This window comes from Salmo salar, chromosome 22 (genome assembly GCF_965601325.2).
Source record: "Salmo salar chromosome 22, fSalSal1, whole genome shotgun sequence".
Lineage (NCBI taxonomy): Eukaryota > Metazoa > Chordata > Actinopteri > Salmoniformes > Salmonidae > Salmo > Salmo salar.
In genome coordinates this window covers 4616755-4638380 of record NC_138312.1, presented here as the reverse complement: position 1 = coordinate 4638380, position 21626 = coordinate 4616755, and the positions used below count along the sequence as shown (strand labels likewise).

The window sequence follows — 21626 nt, the reverse complement described above, 5'->3', positions numbered from 1 at the left end:
TCGTGAGTAATTTAGTAAATTCACCGGAGGTTTGCGGTGGGCATGCTAGTTCTGAACGTCACATGCTAATGTAAAAAGCTGGTTTTTGATATAAATATGAACTTGATTGAACAAAACATGCATGTATTGTATAACATAATGTCCTAGGAGTGTCATCTGATGAAGATCATCAAAGGTTAGTGCTGCATTTAGCTGTGGTTTTGTTTTTTGTGACATTATATGCTAGCTTGAAAAATGGGTGTCTGATTATTTCTGGCTGGGTACTCTGCTGACATAATCTAATGTTTTGCTTTCGTTGTAAAGCCTTTTTGAAATCGGACAGTGTTAGATTAACGAGAGTCTTGTCTTTAAAATGGTGTAAAATAGTAATATGTTTGAGAAATTAATGTAATAGTATTTCTAAGGTATTTGAATATCGCGCCACAGGATTCCACTGGCTGTTGAGTAGGTGGGACGATTTCGTCCCACTTTTTTGGTTACTACATGATTCCATATGTGTTATTTCCTAGTTTTTATGTCTTCACTATTATTCTACAATGTAGAAAATAGTTTTTAAAAAAGAAAAAGAAAAATCCTGGAATGAGTAGGTGTGTCTAAACTTTTGATAACGAGACAGGTTGAAATGTCTGACTTAAATACCAACCTGGACTCATGGGTAGATGTAACATAGTAAATCTAGGGCATAAAGAGATAGGTTGGAATGTCTGACTTAAATACCATGTATTCATTTTGCGGATGTCCATCAACCATTTCATATGACATTGTCACGACTCCCGCCGAAGTCGACCCCTCTCCTTGTTGGGGCGGCGTTCGGCGGTCGACGTCACCGGCTTACTAGTTGCCACCGATCGATGTTTCACTGTTCGTTTGGTTTTGTCTTTATTGTGTACACCTGTTTTGAGTTTCCCTAATTATGTTCATTATTTAAACCTCTGCATTTCCTGTTTGTCTTGTCGGTGATTGTTTGTCCGTTTAGTGTAGTTGGAGGTGTTTTCTCCAGACTATGTATTTTTAAGAGAAGATGGATTTAATAATTTTAGTAAACACGTTTTGGTTTACCTTCATCCCTGTGTCCTGCGCCTGACTCCTCCACTTCTCTAAGAAGATCCGTTACAGAATCACCGACCACCAATGGAGTCAGCAGGAGCAGCCAGTTCTCCTAATCAGCACGTTCAGCAGCAGGCTAAAATGATCCAGGATCTACTGACGGCCATGGAGGGCGTGCTGCTGACCATGGAGAGATTGGAGAGGAAAGGATGTCCCGTCGACCCAGCCACACCACCGCCCGGTACACCTCTGGATCCTATCCAACCGCCGTCTGGATCCGGTGGGATTCGGCTCTCGCTCCCGGGAGCGTATGACGGAGCAGCTGCCAGGTGTCAGGGGTTCCTACTCCAGCTAGAGCTCTACCTGGCGGCTGTCCGGCCGCCGCCCTCGGGACGCGAGAGAGTGAGCGCCCTCATCTCCTGTTTGACTGGTAAAGCCCTAGAGTGGGCCAACGCCATCTGCGAGGTGGAAGACCCGACTCGGGAAAACTACGAGGATTTCTCCCGCCGCTTTCGGGCAGTGTTTGATCATCCACCAGAAGGAAAAGCGGCGGGAGAGCGCTTGTTCCATTTAAAGCAGGAGATGAGGAGCGCTCGGGAGTTCGCACTGGATTTTAGAACTCTAGCGGCTGGTGCAGGATGGAATGAGCGGGCCCTGATCGATCACTACAGGTGTGGTTTGCGAGAGGACGTTCGTAGGGAGCTAGCCTGCAGGGACACCATCCTCCACCTGGACCAGCTGATGGACTTATCTATCCAGCTGGATAACCTGCTGGCCTCCCGCGGACGTCCGGATCGGGGTCCGTTGGTTCCATCCTCCAGTCCCTTAGACCCAACACCAATGGAGTTGGGCGGGGCTGGTACTAGGGAGACCGGAGGGGAAACCGTTCCATGCACCAGAGGTGATCGCAGAGGACACACTGCTGGTCGGTGCTGGGGAGGTTTTCCAGGTCGTCGAGGTGGTAGGCGGAACACTGGTGGTTCATCTCAGGTGAGTAGGCACACGACTCACCCAGATCCCCCTGATGCTCACATGTGGTTGTCTATAAGATTTCCGGGGTTTTCCCCGCATTCCCAGCATAAGGCGCTAGTAGATTCAGGCGCAGCTGGGAACTTTATAGATCGGTCTTTGGCCAATAGATTAGGGATTCCTATTGTTCCCGTTGATGTTCCCTTCCCTATACATGCCCTAGATAGTCGTCCTTTGGGGTCTGGGCTGATTAGGGAGGTCACAGTTCCCATTGCTATGGTGACGCAGGAGAGTCATGAAGAGAGTATTAGTCTCTTTCTGATTGACGCTCCTGCGTTTCCCGTTGTATTGGGGCTTCCGTGGTTGGCTTCTCATGATCCTATTATTTTGTGGCAACAGAGGGTTCTCAAGGGATGGTCCTGTCAGTGTTCAGGGAGGTGTTTAGGTGTTTCCTTAGGTGCCACTACGGTGGAAAGTCCAAACCAGGTTTCCACCATGCACATTCCCCCCGAATATGCTGATTTGGCAATCGCTTTCTGTAAAAGGAAGGCGACTCAATTACCACCCCATCGACCGGGGGATTGTGCGATAAATCTCCTGGAGGGTGCTGCACTTCCCAGGAGTCACGTGTATCCTCTGTCACAGGAGGAGACGGCGGCTATGGAAACATATGTCGCTGAATCTCTGGGACAGGGACATTCGGCCCTCCATTTCACCTGTCTCCTCGAGCTTCTTTTTTGTGAAGAAGAAGGATGGAGGTTTACGCCCGTGCATTGACTATCGAGGTTTGAACCAGATTACTGTGAAATACAGTTACCCGCTACCTCTGATCACCAGTATGACAGAGTCATTGCTCGGGGCGCGCTTCTTCACAAAATTGGACCTCAGGAGCGCGTACAATCTGGTGCGTATCAGGGGAGGGGATGAGTGGAAGACGGCATTTAGCACTACATCTGGGCACTATGAGTACCTCGTCATGCCGTATGGGTTAATGAATGCTCCATCCGTCTTCCAATCATTTGTGGATGAGATCTTCAGGGACCTGCACGGGCGGGGTGTAGTGGTGTATATAGATGATATTCTCATATACTCCACCACCCGCGCTGAGCATGTGTCCCTTGTGCGTACGGTGCTTGGTCGACTGTTGGAGCATGACCTTTACGTCAAGGCGGAGAAATGTCTGTTCTTTCAACAGTCCGTCTCCTTCCTTGGGTACCGTTTGTCCGCGTCAGGGGTGGAGATGGAGACTGACCGCATTTCAGCCGTGCGTAATTGGGCGACTCCAACCACGGTAAAGGAGGTGCAGCGGTTTTTAGGGTTTGCCAACTACTACCGGAGGTTTATCCGGGGCTTTGGCCACGTGGCGGCTCCCATTACCTCCTTACTGAAGGGGGGACCGGTGCGGTTGCGGTGGTCGGCTGAGGCGGACAGAGCTTTTGGTAACCTGAAGGCTTTGTTTACCACGGCTCCAGTGCTGGCGCATCCTGATCCCTCCTTAGCGTTCATAGTTGAGGTGGATGCATCCGAATCTGGAATAGGGGCTGTGCTATCTCAGCGCTCGGGTAACCCAACAAAACTCCGCCCCTGTGCTTTCTTTTCGAAGAAGCTCAGCCCGGCGGAGCGAAACTATGATGTGGGGAATAGGGAGTTGTTAGCTGTTGTCGGGGCTCTGAAAGCGTGGAGACATTGGCTTGAGGGGGCTAGACACCCTTTCCTCATTTGGACTGACCACCGAAATCTGGAGTATATTCGGGCAGCGAGGAGACTGAACCCTCGCCAGGCTAGGTGGGCTATGTTTTTCACACGCTTTTCTTTCACTCTTTCTTATAAACCAGGTTCCCAGAACGTCAAGGCAGACGCACTGTCCCGGCTGTATGATACAGAGGAGCGGTCCACAGAGCCCACTCCCATAATTCCAGCCTCATGCCTGGTGGCACCGGTGGTATGGGAGGTGGACGCGGACATCGAACGGGCGTCACGTGCAGAACCCACTCCCTCCCAGTGTCCCGTTGGGCGCGTGTACGTGCCGTTTGATGTTCGCGATCGTTTGATCTGTTGGGCCCACACATCACCCTCCTCTGGTCATCCTGGTATAGGTCGGACGGTGCGCTGCCTGACGGGGAAGTACTGGTGGCCCACGTTAGCCAAGGACGTGAGGGTTTATGTCTCCTCCTGTTCGGTATGCGCACAGTGCAAGGCACCTAGACATCTGCCCAGAGGGAAATTACAACCCCTTCCCGTTCCGCAACGACCGTGGTCACACCTATCGGTGGATTTCGTGACGGATCTTCCCCCGTCACGGGGGAACACCACGATCCTGGTCGTTGTGGATCGGTTTTCTAAGTCCTGCCGTCTCCTTCCTTTGCCCGGTCTCCCTACGGCCCTACAGACTGCGGAGGCCCTATTTACCCATGTATTCCGGCACTACGGGGTGCCTGAGGATATAGTCTCTGATCGGGGTCCCCAATTTACGTCTAGAGTCTGGAGGGCCTTTATGGAACGCCTGGGGGTCTCGGTCAGTCTTACCTCAGGGTTCCACCCCGAGAGTAATGGGCAGGTGGAAAGAGTCAACCAAGAGGTGGGTAGGTTTCTGCGGTCCTATTGCCAGGACCGGCCGGGAGAGTGGGCATCATTTATCCCTTGGGCGGAGATGGCCCAAAATTCCTTACGCCACTCTTCCACTAACCTTACCCCTTTTCAGTGTGTGCTAGGGTATCAGCCGGTCCTGGCACCATGGCATCAGAGCCAGATCGAGGCTCCTGCGGTGGATGAATGGTTTCGGCACTCGGAGGAGACATGGAACGCTGCCCATGTACGTCTGCAACGAGCCATCAGGCGGCAAAAGGCGAGTGCCGACAGCCACCGCAGTGAGGCCCCGGTTTATGCATCGGGGGATCGGGTCTGGCTCTCGACCCGAAACCTGCCCCTTCACCTGCCCTGCCGGAAGCTGGGTCCGCGGTTTGTGGGGCCATTTAAAGTCCTGAGGAGATTGAACAAGGTTTGTTATAGGTTACAACTTCCCCCTGATTATCATATTAACCCCTCGTTCCATGTGTCTCTCCTCAGGCCGGTGGTAACTGGTCCGCTCCAGCAGTCGGAGGTACGGGAGGTTCCTCCGCCCCCTCGATGGACATCGAGGGGGCCCCGGCATATACCGTACGAGCCATTATGGACTCCAGACGTCGGGCGAGGGGCCTTCAGTACCTCGTGGAGTGGGAGGGGTATGGCCCGGAGGAGCGAAGCTGGGTACCGGCGGAAGACATCCTGGATCCATCGTTAATCCAGGATTTTCATCGCTTCCGTCCGGATCGCCCTGCTCCCCGTCCTCCGGGTCGTCCCCGAGGCCGGTGTCGGCGCGCTGCTGGAGCCGCGCATCAGGGGGGGGGTACTGTCACGACTCCCGCCGAAGTCGACTCCTTGTTCGGGCGGCGTTCGGCGGTCGACGTCACCGGCTTACTAGTTGCCACCGATCGATGTTTCACTGTTCGTTTGGTTTTGTCTTTATTGTGTACACCTGTTTTGAGTTTCCCTAATTATGTTCATTATTTAAACCTCTGCATTTCCTGTTTGTCTTGTCGGTGATTGTTTGTCCGTTTAGTGTAGTTGGAGGTGTTTTCTCCAGACTATGTATTTTTAAGAGAAGATGGATTTAATAATTTTAGTAAACACGTTTTGGTTTACCTTCATCCCTGTGTCCTGCGCCTGACTCCTCCACTTCTCTAAGAAGATCCATTACAGACATGTTATCAATTACAATTTGTACGATATGTTACGAATTGCAATTGGAACAATATGTTATGAATTGCAATTTATACAATATGTACCATTCTCTAAGGCCTGGCCACCGTAGTTACTGTTGCAACCTCGGTCAACATTTTCCCGGGAAGCCCATATCCCCATATGAACCACTGGCAAAATCCCTTCACATTGATCTCAAACTGTGTTTTTAATACACAATTAAATTAAACACTACCCCTTGGTAATCAGGAGACTCTCGGATATGTTGTGATGGACTATCATTACAATTCCACGGGATCCTGGTTAAAACCACTAAAAGTATAAGCCGTTGGAGGAGGTGTGGGGTACTAAGCTAACATACAGTATGGAATTGTTTTAAGATGGTCATAACATGGATCATTTAGCCATTTGATTTTGAATTTTAGAACACCTTTAGGTATTAAACAAAAATATTTGATAAAATATTGAATTTGACTCTTTACTACTATGGCCGATAGAAACATATCGGCACATTCATAAATGGAGAAAAAAGAAGACAGTAAAAAAAGGAATTATACGAAATAAGGTTTTGAAGTGTCTGTCCTATATCTAGGAGATCTAAGAAGGTTCAGATAATATTTTTGCTTTTTTGGACACATATTTAACCACATATTTACCTCCATCGTTTCATTCCTTTGTATGGGTTACCTTCAGATGAGTCTTGTGACGTTTGTGGGGGTCGTAGAGCCAAAGGACGACATAGGCGGATGTGGTGGATTGCCAATGGAAAAACCTTGACATTTCTAGCTTAAATTGACAGATTTAGATTTTTTAAATTATGCAACTTAGATTGATATACAGGTGGATTTTAAATGAAGGATTTTAATTGAAGGTTGTAGTGTGGCTAGCCACTGGATGGCTCTGAATGCACTGTCAGCATGCAGCCAAAGTTACTAACCACTTTTGGAGCTAACTGGGACTCTCAAATCGTATCCTAATGTCGACAGCACATAAGAGTTGTTTTCATAACATGAATAACTTAGCTAATATACATTTTTTTAAATAAGTTATATTAACTGGCTAGCTAGCTAGCGTTAGCAACATTGGGTGGTCAATAAGACTGAGAGCTAGCTAACCAGCTGAGCTAGCAAACAATGTAACAAAAGTATGATTTCAGATTCGAAAAAATATTCCATCAACGGGCTCTGTATTTCAGGAATCACAGTAGCAAGTATCACTGGTGCACTGTTTAATTATTTTGCCATTTAAACAATTTGTTTTTGCATGAAAACTATAATGGAAGGCCTCAATGGCTTCCATGCATTTAAAATGTAAGCTTGTCCAAGGTGTCGGACTCAACAACAGTTAATTTGTTGCCACATATTCTGGGGCACGGATTAGCAAAGGGTAAATCACCATTCTGAAAGGATTGTAGATTTTTTGAAGAGAGAAAAAAGTTACATCTTTTAACTAATGGTGGCGCTCTAAACATGCACAGTTCCCATAGGTGTAGGGCTTGTACAACGAGCTATGCCTTAATTTTTCATATTACAGGAATTACAGTACATAGAAGAAAAGCTGAAGTCATAACCTTTTCACTGATGTAATCAGATCTCATGTCTAATTCCCAGTGCGTCCACTAATCGCAGTAGCAGATCACATGACGTGACTTGGCCACTTGAAACCAGATGTGTCTGGTTTGATCTGGTTTGGGTAGCGAACTGAACTGATTTTCAAGCCTGACAACTTAAAACTGCCTGGTGGTAAGTATTGTTCCTAGAGATTATGGATATGCCTTTGTTGAAGGGATTTTTGGGGGGATGAAACCGTTCACACTTTAGGTCTGTATTGATTTCAGACGGCAGGCACTGGAACCTCACGCAACTAGGATCCATCTAAGCCCAAAGTCCCATCAAGATCCTAGTTGTGGTCAGGATCCTACTTGTGGTCCGAAGCTATGTCGATAGTAGTCTGCTAAAAGGAGAGTTTAGGTCTTCTGCTGCAGACGCTACCATTTCTGTTGGGGTTGGAGATTTGCTGCAGGTCAAGAAAGTGTGTCCCCACTGCCACATCGCCAATGTTGGCATCATCCAGGATCTGCACTTTTATTCGCCGGGCAAGGGGAGGAAACTGCTCGATGAAAGAGATCTGCTCATTCCACTCAGGAGTGTTGGTGTTGGACTCCACTGACGTCTCACCCTTTGATAAAACGTAGTATTTCTCAATTGAAGCAGTCCATTGATAAATTCACATACTGTAGGTCTTACAGTTAAATTATAAAAATCAGGCTAATTTCATTTTAGATAAAGGTTAATTATTTGATTTGAAAACTCCCAAAAGCCGGAAAGTGGTTTAGTGCTATTGTAATCCTATCCCTATTCTTACAGTACATCCAGAGAAGGAATGCAGTAAAGGAAATATAGGGCTGTGCCGTGATGTGAATGAGGTGACAAGGCAGCCACGGTGACACACTCCATTTGTTTGGAAACAGTGGTGTGTTTGCCATTACCTAACCAGGAAAGACAGAGTGTACTGTACAAATAAAGGGACCACAACCCAGTAAACAAATAGTGGGTGTATTGTAAGAGTGAGTGTTGTTGGGAGTTGAGGCATAGAAACACAAGCATATCACAGGGAGGACATGGATGGCTTGTACGAGACCAGGCGGGTATAGGTGAGAGGAACTCAAATAAGGAAGAGACATCCCATATTAAAAAATATTACAGTTTACTATATAATACCCCTATATTTACTAGAGAAGTATGTAGTATACTGTCGAATACTATACTACACACTGTAGTGTCCCTCGTTCATGTGTAGTACTTACTATTGACAAATTGGATCCTGGTCTGCTTAAGTGTGCAACGCCCATCAATGTTGGCTCAATAACCCACATTTTTTATTTAACATTGTTATCAACAAATATTCCAAAAGTATGGAAATCAGCTCTTGTGCTGCGACTCCATTATGTTTAATTAGGCATCCCAGTTAAGAACAAGTTCTTATTTACAATGAAAGCCTACCCCGGCCAAACTCTAATCCGGACGACGCTGGGCCAATTGTGCGCAGCCCTATGGGACTCCCAATCATGTCCGGGAGTGATACAGCCTGGAATTGAATCAGGGTCTATAGTGACGCCTCTAGCACTGAGATGCAGTGCTTTAGACCGCTGCGCCACTCGGGGCCGTAATTATAGCCCCATTTCAAGGCTTCGTTGTCTAGCTAAGATTCTTGAATCCTTGGTAAATGTACAACTTTTCTCTTTTTTATCTGAGAAATGTATTTTGAATGTAAACCAATCATGGTTTAGGCATTGGGCATAGCACTATTACAGCAATCACTTTAGTTGTTAATGATCTTGTCAATGCTTTAGGCACTAAAATTAAATGTGCTTCTTTGTTTGTGGACCTGTCAAAATGTTATACTGTTTAACATTTTATTAAATAAGTTGTCCTCGATAGGCCTGAGCTCCAACACGTTAATGGTTTCATGATTATCTTAGTGACAGAACTCACGCCATCGTGATTGATGGGGTTAAAGGAAAACTCCACCCAAAACAATCTTTTGCTATTTCTTTTGAAAACTTGATTGCTGACAAGCAAAACATTTTGGGTCTATGTCAACAATGACTAATGAAACAAATACCAAAAGATCGTTTTGGGTGGAATTTTCCTTTAAGTCCGAATTTCTTGAAGTACGTAAAGGTGTTTCGTGGGGTTGAAACTAGGACTTCTTCTTTTCATTTTTTATATAAATGATATTGGTCAATCAAAATGTAATTGAACCTATATGCAGATGATACTATTATGTACGCAATTTCCCCAACTGCTGACCTGGCTGTGACAAGACTACAGTCCGATTTTGCAGTTGTGCAGGAAGCCCTTACTGATTTGAAACTCGTACTTAATACGTGCAAAACAAATACGTTGTTTTCAAGGTCATGTAAGACTGTCTCAGCTGGATTACATCTTTACTCATTGGATGGTTCTTTAATCGAACGAGTCCCTGCATACAAATGCCTTGGTATGTAGATTGACAATGATTTATTGTTTTAAAACACACGACTGAGCTTGTTTAGAAACTAAGATTTAAAGTGGCTTTTTCTTTTACAGAAACAGATGTCTCTCTCCAGTCAGCAGGAAGCAGATTGTGCAGTTGATCTTTCTACCTGGTCTTGATTATGGTGATACTATTTATCGAAGTGCAGCTGCTTTTAATCTTAAACCCTTGGATGCACTTTTATCACAGGAAACAGTTGTAGCCTAGTGGTTAGAGCGTTGGGCCAGTAACCGAAAGTTTGCTAGATTGAATCCCCGAGCTGACAAGGTAAAAATCTGTTCCGCCCCTGAATTAGGCAGTTAACCCACTGTTCCTAGGCCGTCATTGTAAATAAGAATTTGTTCTTAACTAATTGGCCTAGTTAAATAAAAAATGTACTCCCTGTCAAAATAAAGGTTAAATAAAAAATACAAAAATAAAAACTATAGAATGTTGCAGTATATTGTAGAATATCCACACAAAAAAAATCGCTGTAGTATATACTACAGTAATGTCCATAACCTACTTACAGGTACACTAGACGGCTTACACTATAGTATATACTCCCTCACTAGCTTTAAGCACCAGCTGTCAGAGCAGCTCACAGATCACTGCACCTGTACATAGCCCATCTATAATTTAGCCCAAACAACTACATCTTCCCCTACTGTATTTATTTATTTACTTATTTATTTTGCTCCTTTGCACCCCATCATTTATTTCTATTTCTACTTTGCACTTTCTTCCACTACAAATCTACCATTCCAGTGTTTTACTTGCTATATTGGATTTACTTTGCCACCATGCCTTTTTTGCCTTTACCTCCCTTATGTCACCTCATTTGCTCACATTTTTAAATATAGACTTATTTTTCTACTGTATTATTGATTGTATGTTGATTGTATGGAGTCCCGTGTGGCTCGGTTGGTAGAGCATGGTATTTGCAACACCAGGGTTGTGGGTTCGATTCCCACGGGGGACCAGTACGGAACAAAAAATTAATGAAATGTATGCATTCACTACTGTAAGTCGCTCTGGATAAGAGCGTCTGCTAAATGACGTAAATGTATGTTTGTTTATTCCATGTGTAACTCTGTGTTGTTGTATGTGTCGAACTGCTTTGCTTTATCTTGGCCTGGTCGCAATTGTAAATGAGAACTTGTTCTCAACTTGCCTACCTGGTTAAATAAAGGTGAAATAAAATAAAAAATAAATAAAAAGTTATTTTATTTATTTTTTCATTTATTTATTAATTATTTATACTATAGTTAACTGTTAACTGTTAACTGTAAATACTACAGTATACTACAAAAACACTACATTAATTACTATAGTATATATTGCAGTTTTCTTTTACTACAGTATTTATACTACAGTAAAGTCAGCAAAAACACTACAGTACAGCAAAAACACTACAGTGAATACTTAAATGCAGGGCTCATCTGCAAAATAGGCCATGACTCCCTGGTTAAATAAAGGTTAAATAAAAAATAATTGTATACTACAGTATTTTATCATGTGAACTGGCACAACAAAGAAAACCCTGCACTAATGACTGAATACACAAAACCAACAAAACCATTTTATAGACTATTGTTATATGAATGCGACCGAAATTGGTTTGATATACCTTATTTCTAGCATATAATCCAACAGATTGGGGTCAATTCCATTTAAATTCAGTCAATTCAGGAAGTACATTTTCCTCATGACGAAAATGGAATTGGAATTTCAGTTTACTTCCTGAATTGACTGAATTTAAATGGAATTGATCAAAACCTTGTTATTCAACATCTAAAAGAACCTGCACCTGTACCTGTTGGCCTGCGAATGTGACCTGCACGTAAGGGTCAATGAAGACCTTTTTGTCCCCCATCATCTTAGAGAGGCTACCCAGGAAGCCAGCGCTCATACTGGGTAAACCTTCTGCCTTGTAGATCTTCACCAGGAACTTAGCCCAGGGCCTCTCCATTGGCATTCTCTTGGGCAAGAGCAGGTTCCTACAAAGAGAGGAAAGCAACATGAGCCCAATTTCAATTCAAATCAATACAACTTAACTTATCCCCTCAGGGGCAATTAAGAAAGGCAAATCCAGGAATAGTGAGCAGTTAAAGCTTACCTACATCAATATTTTTTTGAATGAATGAACAATACGGGCAGAAGAAAAATAAAATGGGAAATCAGCCAATGAATTCAAGTAATAAACACAGGAAAAAAAAGAAACATCCCTTTTTCAGGACCCTGTCTTTCAAAGATAATTCGTAAAAATCCGAATAACTTCACAGATCTTCATTGTAAAGGGTTTAATGACTGTTCCCATGCTTGTTCAATGAACCATAAACAATTAATGAACATGCACCTGTAGAACGGTCACTAAGACACTAACAGCTTACAGACGGTAGGCAATTAAGGTCACAGTTATGAAAACTTAGGACACGAAAGAGGCCTTTCTACTGACTCTGAAAAACACCAAAATAAAGATGCCCACGGTCCCTGCTCATCTGCGTGAACGTGCCTTAGGCATGCTGCAAGGAGGCATGAGGACTGCAGATGTGGCCAGGGCAATAAAATGCAATGTCCGTACTGTGAGCCGCCTAAGACAGAGCTACAGGGAGACAGGACGGACAGCTGATCGTCCTCGCAGTGGCAGACCACGTGTAACAACACCTACACAGGATCGGTACATCCGAACATCACACCTGCGGGACAGGTACAGGATGGCAACAACAACTGCCCGAGTTACACCAGGAGGAACGCACAACCCTCCATCAGTGCTCAGACTGTCCGCAATAGGCTGAGAGAGGCTGGACTGAGGGCTTGTAGGCCTGTTGTAAGGCAGGTCCTCACCAGACATCACCGGCAACGTCGCCTACGGGTACAAACCCACCGTCGCTGGACCAGACAGGACTGGCAAAAAGTGCTCTTCACTGACGAGTCGCGGTTTTGTCTCACCAGGGGTGATGGTCGAATTCGCATTTATCGTTAAACGAATGAGCGTTACACCGAGGCCTGTACTCTGGAGCGGGATCGATTTGGAGGTGGAGGGTCCGTCATGGTCTGGGGCGGTGTGTCACAGCATCATCGGACTGAGCTTGTTGTCATTGCAGGCAATCTCAACGCTGTGCGTTACAGGGAAGACATCCTCCTCCCTCATGTGGTACCCTTCCTGCAGGCTCATCCTGACAAGACCCTCCAGCATGACAATGCCACCAGCCATACTGCTCGTTCTGTGCGTGATTTCCTGCAAGACAGGAATGTCAGTGTTCTGCCATGGCCAGCGAAGAGCCCGGAGAGCCCTCATGCAGTCCACGAGGAGGAGATGCACTGCAGTACTTAATGCAGCTGGTGGCCACACCAGATACTGACTGTTACAAGATTCAATTTCTGTTAGTCACATGTCTGTGGAACTTGTTCAGTTTATGTCTCAGTTGTTGAATCTTGTTATGTTCATAAAAATATTTACACATGTTAAGTTTACTGAAAATAAACGCAGTTGACAGTGAGAGGACGTTTCTTTTTTTGCTGAGTTTAGCTTAAAGTGAGTTATAAACACCACCCACCAAGGAGTAGTCTACATGGCTAATAAAATGTTAAGCATTTTTCTTAGGAGGTTCCTTCAAGAAAAAGCTATGACTTACGTCTCAATGTCATTGTTCTGACTGCCTAAAGGAGGCAAACTGGGCATTCCCATTGCGTCTCCTTTCATCACAACACTCAAGGTGCACTTCACGAAACCTTTTATCCCTGCCCGGGTGTCACTGGGATCAGTAAGGGGAGCCCATTTCTGGTAGAACCTGTGATCTGTTGTGACAGAAAGACATACTTCTTTATGAGTACAAAAATACAAGGCTGATATTTCTATTGAATAGTGATGTCAAAATGAATGACTATCCCAACTCCCTAAAATTACAATATTGAAAGATTAAGGACTATTCCCTTTAAATCATAGTCTTATCAGGGCACCACAGAGTTTATCTTCCCTTTTATACATGCTTCCAAGTTTTTGTGTCATATCCTGTTTACCTTGCTGACTGTAGACAGTGCTGATGTCAATTTTGAAGGTGCCGATAAGTGTCATCATAAATCCCAGCATCTTTTTGTGAACAACCTATGTGTTAAAACAAAGGCTCAGTATATCCAAGGATAACATTACATTATCTTAACTGATTCAGTGAGCCCAGGACATTATGTATCACACCACATGATCCTGTGGTTCCAGTGTGAAAATGCTGCTTCAGGACAAAGATACCTCCTTTCACTTTACACTGATATATATTGAATCAAATTATGATTATCAAAAATATCAAGTCCAGACATACAACTAACTATTTTTACAACTTACCGTTATCTCAATAACTTTATCAAACAGAACATCTTGTGTCTCCTGGAACTCAAACATGAAGTTCTGAGAGAGGAAAGAAACATTGAAGTAACGTGTTGAGAATTGAAACCTTACGTAAAGTCTCTTGGATACCTCCACATATAAAGTAAATTATCTTATTCGATTACACTCAACATCATATGTATTTGGACAGTGAAGCAAACATTTTTTATTTGTCTCTATACTCCAGCATTTTGGATTTGAGGTCAAATGTTGCATACAAGGGTATTATTTGAGGGTATTTTCATACATATTGGTTTTACTGTTTAGAAATGAAAGCATTATCTAGTCCCCCCATTTGAAGAAGTCATAAGTATTTGGATAGATTCACTTATGCATTTGCAATTTGTTTTAGTTGTGTTTTGGGTTATGTTTTTCCCAATAGGAGCTGATCGGTGAATAATGACTGGAGTCATTTTTTTTATATAAGTTTGGTAGATAAGATGTTTCTGAACACAAATTAATTCTGATAATGTCATGATAAAGAAAAATCATGAATGAATCATGAATAATGATGACAGCGGAGTTTAGCATTTTGGGGGGGTATGTGAATTTGTGCCTATGTAACTTTCTCACTCATCATTATTCACAGTTCATTCATGGTTATCCATAATCATGGTAGCACTAGTATCCAAATTAATTTAGAAGTGTTCACAAACATCTTCTATTCTTACTTACAGTAAAAGTGACTCCAAAATGGCACAATACATTATTCACCATTCAGTTCCTATTGAGCAAAACATTATCTGGTGAAAAAGATATGCATGAAAATACCCTCAAATAAAAGGTGACATTCTGAAATGTCGACTCATATGAAATATTTGATTTCACATTCAAAATGCTGGAGTATAAAGACACATTTAACATTTTAGCTTCCCTGTCCAAATACAAATGGTGTTGAGTGTATATTCTATACCCCTGAGACTCAGGGTTAAATAGCCCACCTCATTGTAGAATGGACAGTTGGTGGACTTCTGTGTAGCAGTTTTCTTCTTCACTTCTCCCACTCTGATGTACACGGCTGGGTTTATGTTCACGCCCACCAGTTTCTGGGCCTCCAATACATTCACATTAACCTGAGAGAAAGAGCAAAAGAGACTTTAAGATGCTGGTCTTGAATTAAGTTTTTCATGGGACAAATAATGGTGTGATCATAAAGATTAGATGGACCCAACTTTGTCCCGCTTTAAATTAAGTGCAATTTATGAAGGCCTTATCAAGCATTAATAAAGGCTTCAAAATCACTATATTATTGTGTCACAAATCATCTAGGACTGTATGTCATGCTCTATCAAGGATTCATAAATGTGCCATAACTGTGTGACATAACCACCAATGTCAAATGTGACATAACCCACTATGTCAAATATTACATAAACCAGTGCTTTTTAAAGGGTGACTTAATAATGGTGTTTGGGGAAACTTGTCCTTTGCCTTCTCCTCCATAACTTTCATCACTCACCTGGAAGCTCTGTACTCGGGGTGTGGCAGCAAGCACATGCTTTGAAAGAGGTCTGCAACGACTAAAACACAGACAACTCAGCATAAAAATATAAACGTTTTCAATGTAAACTACTGTGTCTAAAAATCCCTCTACAGAAACAAGAGGGAAAAAAACACCTTAAAATGGGAGTGAACATTATGTTGGCAGACTCCATGTCTGATATATCATAATCGTCATCATCCTCGTCATCGTCTTCATCATCCTCGTCCCCGGTTTTGACCAGACCGCGCCCTAATTTCCTGGTCTCTCGGTCGAGTTTCTCGGGTCGCAGACTCTGCTTTAACCTGAGAGTCAGAGTATCATCATTTGGATCATTGTCATATGAAATACAATAAGAAATACAAATACAGGTGTCTGGACAAATGAACAAAATGTCTAAACTTGAGAAATCGTCCACAGAAACTTTCCATATGACTAGAGTTCACTGAATGTGATCTTATCTCAGAATGGCATCAATCAATCCAATTTGAGCACTCTTCAATAACAATCTCAATTACAGTGTCTAGGACTTACCTAGGCTCAGCAAAACCTGAGTTTCTGATAACATAACCTGAGCTGAGAAAGGGGGAAAGGAGAAAAAATGAGAAGAGAGTTTGATATGGGACTTGAAGATTTTTTAAATATAATGATATATTAATTCATCAACATTAGGAAGAACATAACGCCGGTGAGCATGCAATCTGTTATCAGGTGTAGACAAATATGATGGACGAAATGGTGCAGTATTCTACATACTATTCTTTCACTCACTCATCATTGTCTTCCACATTGAGGAATTCCTCACCCTCCCATCCACCGGCAGCACCTTGCACAGGGTGGTATCGTACGTCCAGCTCAATGTATATCTGAACATATGAAGTATATTAAAAAAGTGCCTTTATAGATAAATAAACCTGTGTGTGTGTGTGTGTGTTGTGCATGTGTGTACCAGGATCATACGTTTCAAAAATGCATTCCACAGTAAAGTGGAGGTTCATTCTCGGTATCCTCCCTGCAGAAGCCTCCACTGGTGTATGTGTTTGACTTACATTTGTCTGGCTGTGGTTGCTGTCTGTCAGTGGCTCTCGGAGTATCAGTCTCCCAGAGGTCACCACATGCTGGAGACTGATGATTAATTTACCCAGGAGCCTGAGGGAGACATCACGGTCAAACAGCTTTGGACCACCCCTCCATATATGCATATTATATATATCAATTGAATTAAACATTAGATTAAATTCAGCATTTGTCTTTTGTTGGGATTTATTTTTCCCCTCAGTGAAGAAAGGTTGGTCACAAACTCTACATACAGTAAGGTTGACAGGTTGGACTGCGGAGAGGTTTACTTGTGTGAGGAGGTGCCGAGGAGACAAAAAGCTGGTTACTCCACCTTAAAACTCTCCTCCTGTCCATATAGATGCGTAAAGTGCGCGCTGGACAAAAACGATAGAGCTGTTCTTCCTCCAGAGAGGAGAAAGGCAGTGGGTGAAAAGCATTCTAATCTGAAGCAATTGTAGGACAGGCTGTAGGGTAACCTTAGATTACCCCAGGGCAAATTGCAGGCACGAGTGATGAACTGCATACAGCTCACACACTTCTTGATTTGCAGAAGTAAGGGCAAGTAGCAAAGCAGTTTTGAAAGAGAGGCACTCACGCTTTCCATCGGCTCTAAAGGCTGCAGTGAAATACTGTAGCTTAGAGCACAATAGACAGGGGTGTGTGCTTAGTCCCTTCCTGTACTGCTGTACTCCCTGTTCACACATGACTGCGTGGCCAAGCACGACTCCAATATCATCATTAAGTTTGCTGACAACACAACGGTGGTAGGCCTGATCACCGACAACGATGAGACAGCCTATAGGGAGGAGGTCAGAGACCTGGCAGTGTTGTGCCAGGACAACAACCTCTCCATAGGGAGGAGGTCAGAGACCTGGCAGTGTGGTGCCAGGACAACAACCTCTCCCTCAATGTGATCAATACAAAGGAAATGATCAGGGACTACAGGAAAAGGAGGGTCAAACACGCCCCCATTCTCATCGATAGGGCTGTAGTGGAGCAGGTTGAGTGTTTCAAGTACCTTGGCGTCCACATCACCAACAAACTATCATGGTCCAAACACACCAAGACAGTCGTGAAGAGGGCACGACAACACCTATTCCCCCTCAGGAGACTTAAAATATTTGGCATGGGTCCTCAGATCCTCAAAAAGTTATACAGCTGCACCATCGAGAGTATCCTGACTGGTTGCATCACTGCCTGGTATGGCAACTGCTCTACCTCTGACTGCAAGGCACTACAGAGGGTAGTGCGTACGGCCCAGTACATTACCGTGGCCAAGGTTCCTGCCATCCAGGACCTCTGTACCAGGCGGTGTCAGATTAAGGCCCTAAAAATTGTCAAAGACTCCGGTCACCCAAGTCATAGACTGTTCTCTCCGCTACCGCATGGCAAGCGCTACCAGGGCGCGAAGTCTCGGTCCAAAAGGCTCCTTAACAGCTTCTACCCCGAAGCCATAGACTACTGAACAGCTAATCAAATGGCTATACGGACTATTTGCATTGATCCCCCCCTTTTTTTACGCTGCTGCTACTCACTGTTTATTATCTACAGTTGAAGTCGGAAGTTTACATACACCTTAGCCAAATACATTTAAACATTAGCCTATCAGAAGCTTCTAAAGCCATGACATCATTTTCGGGAATTTTCCATGCTGTTTAAAGGCACAGCCAACTTAATGTATGTAAACTTCTGACCCACTGGAATTGTGATACAGTGAATTATAAGTGAAATAATTTGTCTGTAAACAATTGTTGGAAAAATGACTTGTGTCATGCACAAAGTAGATCTCCTAACTAACTTGCCAAAACTATAGTTTGTTAACAAGAAATTTGTGGAGTGGTTGATAAACGAGTTTTAATGACTCCAACCTAAGTGTATGTAAACTTCTGACTTCAACCTGTATACATAGTCACTTTACCCCTACCTACATGTACATATTACCTCAATTACCTCGACTAACCCATAACCCCGCAAATTGACTTGATCACTCGTTTTTCCACAGATTGTTACGTTAAAGCCTTATTCTAAAATTGATTAAATTGTATTTTTTCCTCATCAGTCTACACACAATACCTCATAATGACAAAAGAAAAACAGGTTTTTATCAATTTTAAAATATTTATTATAAAATAAAAAATGAAATATCACATTTACATAAGTATTCAGACCCTTTACTCAGTACTTTGATGAAGCACCTTTGGCAGCGATTACAGCATTGAGTCTTCTTGGGTATGACGCTACAGGCTTGGAACACCTGTATTTGGGAAGTTTCTCCCATTCTTCTCTGCAGATCCTCTCAAGCTCTGTCAGGTTGGATGGGGAGCATTACTGTACAGCTATTTTCAGGTCTCTCCAGAGATGTGCGATCGGGTTCAAGTCCGGGCTCTTGCTGGGCCACTCAAGGACATTGAGACTTGTCCCGAAGCCACACCTGCGTTGTCTTGGCTGTGTGCTTAGGGTCATTGTCCTGTTGGAAGGTGAACTTTTGCCCTAGGCTGAGGTCCTGAGCACTCTGGAGCAGGTTTTCATCAAGGAACTCTCTGTACTTTGCTCCGTTCATCTTTGCCTTGATCCTGACTAGTCTCCCAGTCCCTGCCACTGAAAAACATCCCCACAGCATGATGCTGCCACCACCATACTTCACAGTAGGGATGGTGTCAGGTTTCCTCCAGATGTGACGCTTGGCAGACGTAACCAGAGAATCTTGTTTCGCATGGTTTGAGAGTCTTAAGGTGTTTTTTGGCAAAGTCCAAGCGGGCTGTCATGTGCCTTTTACTGTGGAGTGGCCTCCGTCTGGCCAATCTACCTTAAATGCTTGATTGGTGGAGTGCTGCAGGTATAGTTGTCCTTCTGGAAATTTCTCCCATCTCCACAGAGGATCTCCAGAGCTCTGTCAGAGTGACCATCAGGTTCTTGGTCCCTGACCAAGGCCCTTCTCCCCCGACTGCTCAGTTTGGCCAGGTGGCCAGCTCTAGGAAGAGTCTTGGTGGTTCCAAACTTCTTCCATTTAAGAATGATGGAGGCCACTGTGTTCTTGGGGACCTTCAATGCTGCAGAAATGTTTTGGTACCCTTCCCCAGATCTGTGCCTCGACACGATCCTGTCTCTGAGCTCTACGGACAATTCCTTCGACCTCGTGGCTTGGTTTTTGTTCTGACATGCACTGTCAACTGTGGGACCTTGTATAGACAGGTGTGTGCCTTTCCAAATCATGTCCAATCAATTTCATTTACCACAGATGGACTCCAATCAAGTTGTGGAAAATTCTCAAGGATGATCAATGGAAACAGGATGCACCTGAGCTCAATTCGAGTCTCATAGCAAATGGTCTGAATACTTATGTAAATAAGGTATCTGTTTTTTATTTTTAATACATTTGCTAAAATAAAAAAACTGTTTTCGCTTCGTCATTATGGGGTATTGTGTGTAGATTGATGAAGATCTTTCTTTATTTAATCCATTTTAGAATAAGGCTGAAATGTAACAAAATCTGGAAAAAGTCAAGGGGTCTGAATACTTTCCGAATGCTTTATATATAGCTCATTATTGTTATTTTATTGTGTTACATTTTTTTTAACTTTAGTTTATTTAGTAAATATTTTCTTAACTCTTGTTTTTCTTAAAACCGCATTGTTGGTAAAGGGCTTGTAAGTAAGCATTTCACGGTAAGGTCTACTACACCTGTTGTATTCGGCTTGGGGTCTCATGGAGGGACTAAAGGCTTTAAAACTGGGCATAAACGATGCACACCCTTCATAAAATGACAGACAAGTGGATGTTTTCCTCCTGTATTGTTTTGTAAAAAGCATATCACTTCGGATACACAGCACTTATTGTCATACAGTGAACATGTGGAAGGGGCCATGGCACCCGCAACAACCTTATGTGGCAGGCCTGTCGCATTTAGATTAATCCATTCACGGGCCAGGCCCAGAGGGCTAGCTGATCTGGATGAGGATGGAAGATTTATCCAGTAGAAAATGAGTGGTTTAATGGTGAACTGAACCCTGCATCCCCTCGCAATCGTGGATAGCGCATAGGGATGAACTGCACATGCGCATCAATTCTCCCTTTTGGCAGTGAGCTGTCCACAAGCCTGATGACAGAGATGGTGTGCTCCGACACTCTGGTGGCATTCTAGAGATTCACCCTTAACCTGTTATGGATAGGGGGCAGTATTTTCACGGCCGGATAAAAAACGTACCCGATTTAATCTGATTATTACTCCTGCCCAGAAACTAGAATATGCATATAATTATTAGCTTTGGATAGAAAACACTCCAAAGTTTCTAAAACTGTTTGAATGGTGTCTGTGAGTATAACAGAACTCATTTGGCAGGCCAAAACCTGAGAAGATTCCTTACAGGAAGTGCCGTCTCTGACCATTTCTTCGCCTTCTACACTCTCTTTATTTAAAACTGAGTATCTCTGCTGTAACGTGACACTTCCTACGGTTCCCATAGGCTCTCAGAAGGCGGCAAAAAGCTGAATGATGTCTTTGCAGGCCCTGGCTGAAAAACATTAGCGCATTTGGATGGTGGCTGATCAGAGAACAGAGACTGGAGGCGCGTGCAAGAGGCGACACCATGTTTTTATTCTTTCGTCTTTGAACGAAAACAACGACTCCCGGTCGGAATATTATCGCTTTTTTACGAGAAAAAGCATAAAAATTGATTTTAAACAGCGGTTGACATGCTTCGAAGTACGGTAATGGAATATTTAGAATTTTTTTGTCACGAAACGCGTCGGGTGCGTAACCCTTCGTCACCCTTCGGATAGTGTCTTGAACGCACGAACAAAACGCCGCTATTTGGATATAACTATGGATTATTTTGACCCAAACCAACATTTGTTATTGAAGTAGAAGTCCTGGGAGTGCATTCTGACAAAGAACAGCAAAGGTAATAACATTTTTCTTATAGTAAATCTGAC

General features: G+C 43.6%; 1 protein-coding gene across 1 annotated transcript in view; it reads right to left on the bottom strand.

Moving 5' to 3' along the window:
- Nucleotides 1-21626, bottom strand: part of fer1l4 (fer-1 like family member 4) — a 109492-nt gene that overhangs the window by 73385 nt on the left and 14481 nt on the right. Inside the window, exons 4-14 of the mRNA XM_045705303.2 lie at nt 16685-16784; nt 16407-16501; nt 16170-16211; nt 15773-15940; nt 15615-15675; nt 15097-15228; nt 14114-14176; nt 13795-13879; nt 13410-13572; nt 11588-11771; nt 7746-7932 (exon numbers count right to left, since the gene is read on the bottom strand). Coding sequence (XP_045561259.1) covers nt 7746-7932; nt 11588-11771; nt 13410-13572; nt 13795-13879; nt 14114-14176; nt 15097-15228; nt 15615-15675; nt 15773-15940; nt 16170-16211; nt 16407-16501; nt 16685-16784 — 1280 coding nt within the window. The remainder of the gene's footprint in view (nt 1-7745; nt 7933-11587; nt 11772-13409; nt 13573-13794; nt 13880-14113; nt 14177-15096; nt 15229-15614; nt 15676-15772; nt 15941-16169; nt 16212-16406; nt 16502-16684; nt 16785-21626) is intronic.